General features: G+C 30.5%; 1 protein-coding gene across 1 annotated transcript; it reads left to right on the plus strand.

The window, feature by feature from the left end:
* Positions 1–791: 791 nt before the first annotated feature.
* On the plus strand, positions 792–1,550 carry LOC107058525 (polygalacturonase non-catalytic subunit AroGP3-like). The gene is made up of 2 exons (XM_015304336.1): positions 792–870; positions 1,041–1,550. The coding sequence occupies exons 1-2, from the start codon at positions 802–804 to the stop codon at positions 1,548–1,550; spliced, it is 579 nt and encodes a 192-aa protein (XP_015159822.1). The 5' UTR covers positions 792–801.
* The last annotated feature ends 5,774 nt before the right edge of the window (positions 1,551–7,324 follow it).

The following is a 7,324-nucleotide window of genomic DNA, read 5'->3' on the forward strand; positions in this document are numbered from 1 at the left end:
TTGCAAGTGGATTTATGAATCCGACACACGAAATAAGTTAAGTAGTGCTCTAAATGAAATTAATCATTAAGTTAAATTCGTCAGTAATTTAATTTATTGATTAGTATCTGAAATCTTAACATGGGGAATTACATAAGTGTTTAATGGAGAATTACGAAATATAAATAGAGGAGTGCAATTATGAATTTCTAGTGGAATGATTTGTAATTTATTATGGTAAGAATAATTCAAATTAATTATTTGGAATTATTTCCATAATAGGAAGCCTCAGTAATTAATTATGTGGTCCCTCCAGTGCCCATATTTAAGTAGAACTCATAATCTTATTTCTTAGGGGGGAAAGGAGTAGGCGTGTGTTTTCTTGTTTTTCAAGAAAACTGGGTTTTCTTCTCCTTTTTGGATTGGGGAAGAAATCTCTATAAATAGAGATTCTCCTAATCTAGAGAAATATTGATTAGTTTTCTACTCATACTTGCCCACCCAAGTATTGAGAGAGTTCGGATGTGAACTTGGGATCACTGTAGAAGACCATAGTTGTTGTCTATTTTGTAGATTCGCTTGAAGGTTTGTTTAATTTGGGGATTCGCTTGAAGGTATCTGCTCAAGCTTCAAGTAGTATTTATCGAATTAAATTTCAGCAAGTTTATGTGTTCTAACATGATTATGTGCTCTAGCATAAACAATATTGGTTTTCTATTATTCATGTAAACAGTAAGATCCTGATATGCTTCCGCTGTGAATATAGTTTTCCAACAAGACCAACATTCTACTCTTTACACTCTCTCTTTTCACACTAAAGCAATGCATACCAAAACTTTTCTTTCTTCATGCATCGTACTTTTTCTTTTGTTCTCACTTTCATCTTTCAATGTAAGTAACTCTTATGTTCCTCTCTGTTTCTGTTTCTTGAAGTAATCTTCATTTGGTTTGGTACAAAATTTGATTTGGATTTGGTTTTGACCAAAATTATAATAGAAAAAATCGAATAATTAGGTATAACAATTGTAACATTATGTACTCATGGTATGGTGCCAATGCAGGTTGTTGTGGCTAGAAATGGAGACAAATCCGGGAACCCATTTACGCCAAAAGGTTATCTGATTAGATACTGGAAGAAACATGTGTCAAATGACTTACCAAAGTCATGGTTTCTTCTCAACAAGGCATCCCCACTGAATGCTGCACAATATGCAACTTACACTAAACTTGTTGCTGATCAAAATGCACTCACCACACAACTTCAATCCTTTTGCTCTTCAGCAAATCTCATGTGTGCACCAGATTTGTCACCAAGTCTCGAAAAACACACAGGAGAAATCCACTTTGCCCCTTACGGCAACAAAAACTTCACCAATTACGGAACCAAAGAAGCTGGAATCGGAGTGAACTCCTTCAAAAACAATACTGAGGAAGGAAATCTCCCTACGAATTCTTTCAGGCGCTACGGTAGAGATTCTCCCCGTGATAATCAATTTGACAACTACGGCCCTGATGGCAATACACCTGTCCAAAGTTTCAACAGCTATAGCACAAAGGCAAAACTAAGCTAGAATATGAGTACTCATTTCATCCCAACCGGACCACCTCAACTACAACATGCATAGAAATCAAGCCAACATAATAGTTTTACAATACACTGCTCATACAACTTAACAATCACAGCCCAACAGTCACAGTTCAACAACCAACAATATCAAGTATGTCAATCATAAGTATCAAGTAGATCAATCACAATTATCAAGTTTCAAGTAGATCAATCTCAAGTATCAAGTTCATCAAATCATAATAGTCAAATACGTGTCATAACCCTTCCCATTGACACAATATCACTAGCCTGAATCATTTTCCATCGGCTTTATATAGTATCACTTGCCGGAATCATTTTCCTTTGGCACAATATCACTAGCCATAATCATTTCCCTTCGACTTTATCATCACATGTCTCATCAAGATGCACAAAAATCAATGCAAATAAGTAATTTCACGCCATAAGAAAAGACAATAACTCAAACAATTCAAGTCCGCAATAGTGTTATCAAAACATTTCATCAATCAACAAATTAGGGTCCACAATAAGGCAATACACAAAGCACAACTATCAACACACTGTCTTTTTCATTAATTCCACATTTTATTCATTAAGATCATCAAGTGGGATAATTGAGCCCGTCACCCCATTCACATTACTCTCCAACACACACAATGAAGAAAATACAAGATTCTACAAATTTTACAAGGTTTAGAAGTTCACTTATTTCTATTGAATCAAAAGTCAATATGAGACTTGAGCTTTTCCTTTTCGAACAATGTCCAAAGCCACACAATCTAATCCGACAAGTAGTCACAATAAGATTTCGGAAATAACAACACCTATATCATACACATTAAAAAATTAGTCAAATCAACTCAAAAATCCAATTCTAAAAATGTGATTTGAATCCAAGAATCTTTACTTGAAAATGTTACCCAAGACATTTGTAACTCATTGGTGAAAGTCATTTCAAAAGAAGAGTTAAAATCATTAGACAATCATCATTTTATCAAGTTCTTGAAGAAACCCCAAATTATCATTCCAAAAATCTTAATTTGAATGCTTAAATTCATTAATAACAATGGGTAAATGAAGATTTAAGATTACGAATCGTTACCCAACTGTTTTTTCTCAAAAACCTTGTTTAAATCGCCACACCAAAGCTCCCCAAACTCTAAAAATTGTGAAATATGGTCAAAAACCCGATTTTGAAAAACATTCTTCTGAGGTATGAAATGTTCATCGCGATCGCGTTGAGTTAAAAAGGTCAATCCCCTTACGCTGACCATCGCGATTGCGAATGAGCTTCACGCAATCATAATGCACACAGAAAATGCTCTACGCAATCGCAAGAGAAGACCACGCGATCGCGATGAACAAAATACAGTGCACCAGACAACAGAAACCAACGATTTATATAAGTCATAAAAGTTTTCGAAATGAATTTCAAGATTCGTTCGGAATTCCGTTCACACAGATCATATATGCTACTAGACTAAACTCGACGTTTCGAACTCAATGGAATGACCGAAACACAATTCCGAGATTTCTTTGGCCCGAAACTCATAAAAGTCACCAAAACAAACATACCACATAAAAAGGCTAAATCAAGCTCGAGATCTATGAAAATTCAACCAAGACCTCTCCTAGGCCTAAAATCATCCCCTGAATCCAATGAAAATGTCGGAAATTCAATCCGAGCATCCGAACTCCGAATGTTGACCATAGTCAACTCAAAGGTTAAAATTTCAAAAATTTCCAACTTAGAACCTCAAATCCACGAAAAGACTTTGAATCTGAAACCGACAACTCTCTTAGACCAATCTCCACATTTCGGGACTGATGGAATTAATGAAATTACATTCCGATACTCGAAACTCTAAAAGGCATCGAAAATCACTTCTTAACAACTTTAGCCTTTTGAATTTAAAACTTTCAAAATTTACAACTTTTTACTCAAAGCTCGAAACCAATTTCAAAATCCAATCAGCAATGACTCGGGGTCGACAACGAGAGTGGTAAAATGGTAATTTTATTAAAAAAAAAATTAAAAAATGACATTTCGAGTCATTACAAAAAGAGAGAGTTGAGACAAAGAAAATATTACAAGTCACCAACTAATTCACTTTACAAAAGAGATCAGTAGTTATATGTTAAAGGAATGTGTTCTTTTGGTGGAACTTGGACTCTTCGACTAATCTAGAATTGTTTGAGTGGTACGACATTGTTGGATTGTTGTATTCTGGAAGGGACAAGTTTAAGAGATATATGACTGGAGTGTAGATTATACACTCTAGATTATACCACAATGAGCTTGAATCTCTAAAAAAAAAAGCAATATATTTGTACCTCAACCTCAATATTTTTTTTATTATTTTATTTTCAACTTAATCTCACCCACATAAATAAATCACGATATTTTTTTAATTTAATCATTAATTCCTACATCTTGGTTATTTACCAAACCTCACACAAAGTTAAACTTCTAATTAAATAGGATTTGTGAATCATGACATATATATTGCGTATATAATACATTTGCATGACACGTGAAGCTAGAAATATAATATATTTAAATTATTTTGATATCACCATCAACATAACCTTTTTCCTGTTTTTTCTTCTATCATTACATGTGCATTTAATTTGCTAATAATAATGGAAAAGAGGTGGAGGCACTATCAACATTGAACTTAATAGGCCCCCACCAAGAGACAATAAGGAATTAGGGTCCTACGATCATCTTGTAGTGTTTCTTATCAATTAAAACGTGTCATTTAGAAATATTATTATTAGTAAATACAAATAAACGTAAAAATATCCAATTACTTTTGTATCGCAAATTATATCAAAAAGAAAAAATAAAGTAAGAAAATGAGAAAATGCTAAAAATATGTTTGACCAAACTTTCATTAATCTTCTCATAGCTAGTTTGCCTAAACTTTCAAAATTTGCTTCTTCTGAAAAGTATTTTATCTTTATCAGAAGTGCTTTTGCAAAAGGTAAATATAAAGAAGGAAACTTACCTAAATTTCATTAGTTTAGGAGCTAATTATTTAGATATAATTTAGTTTGTAATATTTTATGTATCTTATCATTTTTTTACCTTTAAATACGACCAGATGCATATATCTCATATACATGAGGTCAAATTTAGACGTAATTTATTCTAGATACATTATATGTAAGTGAATTTGAATGTATCTGGGATACATAGAAAATCTCGCTCGTCTCCCTCGCCTCTCTCTCATCTCGCTTGTCATTCTCGCACGTATAATCTGGTATTCCAGAACATCATATACATGTGAATCATTTCAGATATATACATATACATGTATCTAGTATGATTCTCATGTATCTAAGATACATACGAATCTCGCTCGCCTCTCTCCCTATTTTTGTGTATCTGGTAGCAAAAATATATGTATCTAAGTATAAGATATGTAGGGAACTCTTAATTAATGGTAAGATACAAAATATTTTAAAAATAATAATAACAATAATAATAATAATAATAATAATAATAATAATAATAATAATAATCTTCTATCTATATATAAAAGGAGAAGAAAAAAATTTCTATATATAAAAAGGAGAAGAAAAATTGACACATGTCATTACCACAATTTTTTAGAATTTTAAATTTTAAATCATTTTAAATAATTATTTAAATTATTTACTGATTAAATAATCAGTAATAAATAATTATTTAAATAATTACAAGCTGATAGATTTTGCGGTAGTTACACAACACTTTAAAAAATATATATATTAATAATTAATTACAAAACAAGTTGATAGATTATGCGGTAGTTACACAACAATTTTTTTTTTTTTTTTTTATAAATAATTAGTTACAAATTATTATTTAACTATTACATCATCTATCTACAAATACTTAATTTTAATTACAAAAGCTTAAATTTTAAATTAATATATACAAAAATATTCGACTGTAACATCATATGTTATAAAACACATAATCAAGATAGATACCAAGCAATATTCGATAAGACATTATAATTAATTAAACATAATCACCAATGTACAAATTTAATGCTGTTCTGAACACCTACTTGGCCTGAGAAACAAAACTTACGAAAAGTTTCCGGAATAGCGCATGATGAGCTTCACAATGAAACTTAAATAACTCAACTATCATGGTTAACTGGATCAAGGCAGCTTCAAAATCAGAAGATACGTACATAATTTTAATTACAAAAGCTTAATATATCATTATTTTGTATTTATAATTTATACCAAACAATAAATATATTTTAACAGATAAATACAAGCAGTTTTATAACTTCTCAATAACCATCCAATAAACAAGAAAACTTAAACTACAATTATTCACTGCATCTATAAATTTCCCTACTATATATAGACATCTTTCGGTAATAACTTTACATACCTTTATATTGTTCGTCGATTGTTCTGCGATATTCAGTAATATAGATGGTTTTACACTTTCACACAATCTCAGAAATTACATCTAAATCAATGCACTGGAACTTAAAAGTTCATGTTATTCGATTGTGGATAGTTCCTAATAAATTCAAACCAGAAATACCTTACTCTTTGGAGATGATTTTACAGGATGAAAAGGTACTACTCATACAAATAGTTTGTATATACTTGAAAACAACTATATCATAAAACAATATTTTATTTTATTACAGGGCGATCGTATTCATGCATCACTTGAAAAGACAGTAATTAAGCATTTCAGAGAAATTCTATATGAACTTGGTGTTTTTCGGATGAATTACTTTGTGATTGCCCCAAACATCATGAAATTTAAGACAACAACACACAAACACAAGCTTAACTTCACTGTGACTACAAATGTTAAGGAAATTCAAGATCCTTCTTTTCATATGGATATATTCAATATCCGCACCTTTGACCAATTGACAATTCATCACAATGTTGATGAGACTGAGCTTTTGGGTAATAATGATATGTTATTCCATTCATTAGCTTTTAAATTTACAAAATTAATAATGTGTTTTATTTGCAAATGTTGTTGGACATGTTGTTTCATATCAACCAATTCAACAGATAAAGCAAGGAGATAACAATAGTTATTTCATCAATATTGTTCTAGAAGATGATAAGTAATTATTTTAAATTCATTTTATCCTTTTATATATAGATAGATATTCATTTATATATTAAAATGTAATTAAAATGTCAATTTATGTGAAAAAAGTGACAACAATCCATTCAATACGAAAAGTAGTTAAAATGACTTAAATTACTGAACTTTTGATCACTAAATTTACTATCAATAAAACTTTAAAATTCACTATATTGGCCTAGAAGGAAGAGACAATAACATTTTCAGTCCCACAAACAATTGTCATAGACACTCATATACATGAAATCAATAAGATAAATGTTTCATCTTGGGCATTTTTGCTTTCAATAAGTAAATTATAAAGAAATTTTAATGAAAATATGTATAAGATCTTTAAAATTATTTATAAAAACAATATATTAAGTATGTATATTAATAAAATATATGTATATAATTCATCGGTTCGGTTATTTCTTCGATTTTTTCGAATAAAACCATAACCAAACCAAATACTATCGTTTTTCAAAAATCTAAAACCAAATCAAACCAAATCCAAATAAAATCGGTTTTATTTTATCGGTTTGGTTTGGTTTGGATCGGTTTTTATCCAAACCGTGAACACCCCTACTTTCAACTATACTCTTTTAGAACTTTGTACTATAAATTGTGTGCATCAAACCAAATATACACACCAACATTCTACTCTTCAC

Source organism: Solanum tuberosum, unplaced genomic scaffold, assembly GCF_000226075.1.
Source record: "Solanum tuberosum cultivar DM 1-3 516 R44 unplaced genomic scaffold, SolTub_3.0 scf00540, whole genome shotgun sequence".
NCBI classification, from domain to species: Eukaryota; Viridiplantae; Streptophyta; class Magnoliopsida; order Solanales; family Solanaceae; genus Solanum; species Solanum tuberosum.

Coding starts and splice junctions, on each gene's coding strand:
- LOC107058525 (XM_015304336.1), top strand. CDS start 802: ATGCATACCAAAACTTTTCTTTCTTCATGCATCGTACTTTTTCTTTTG. Junction 871..1,040: donor TCTCACTTTCATCTTTCAAT/GTAAGTAACTCT, acceptor GTGCCAATGCAG/GTTGTTGTGGCTAGAAATGG.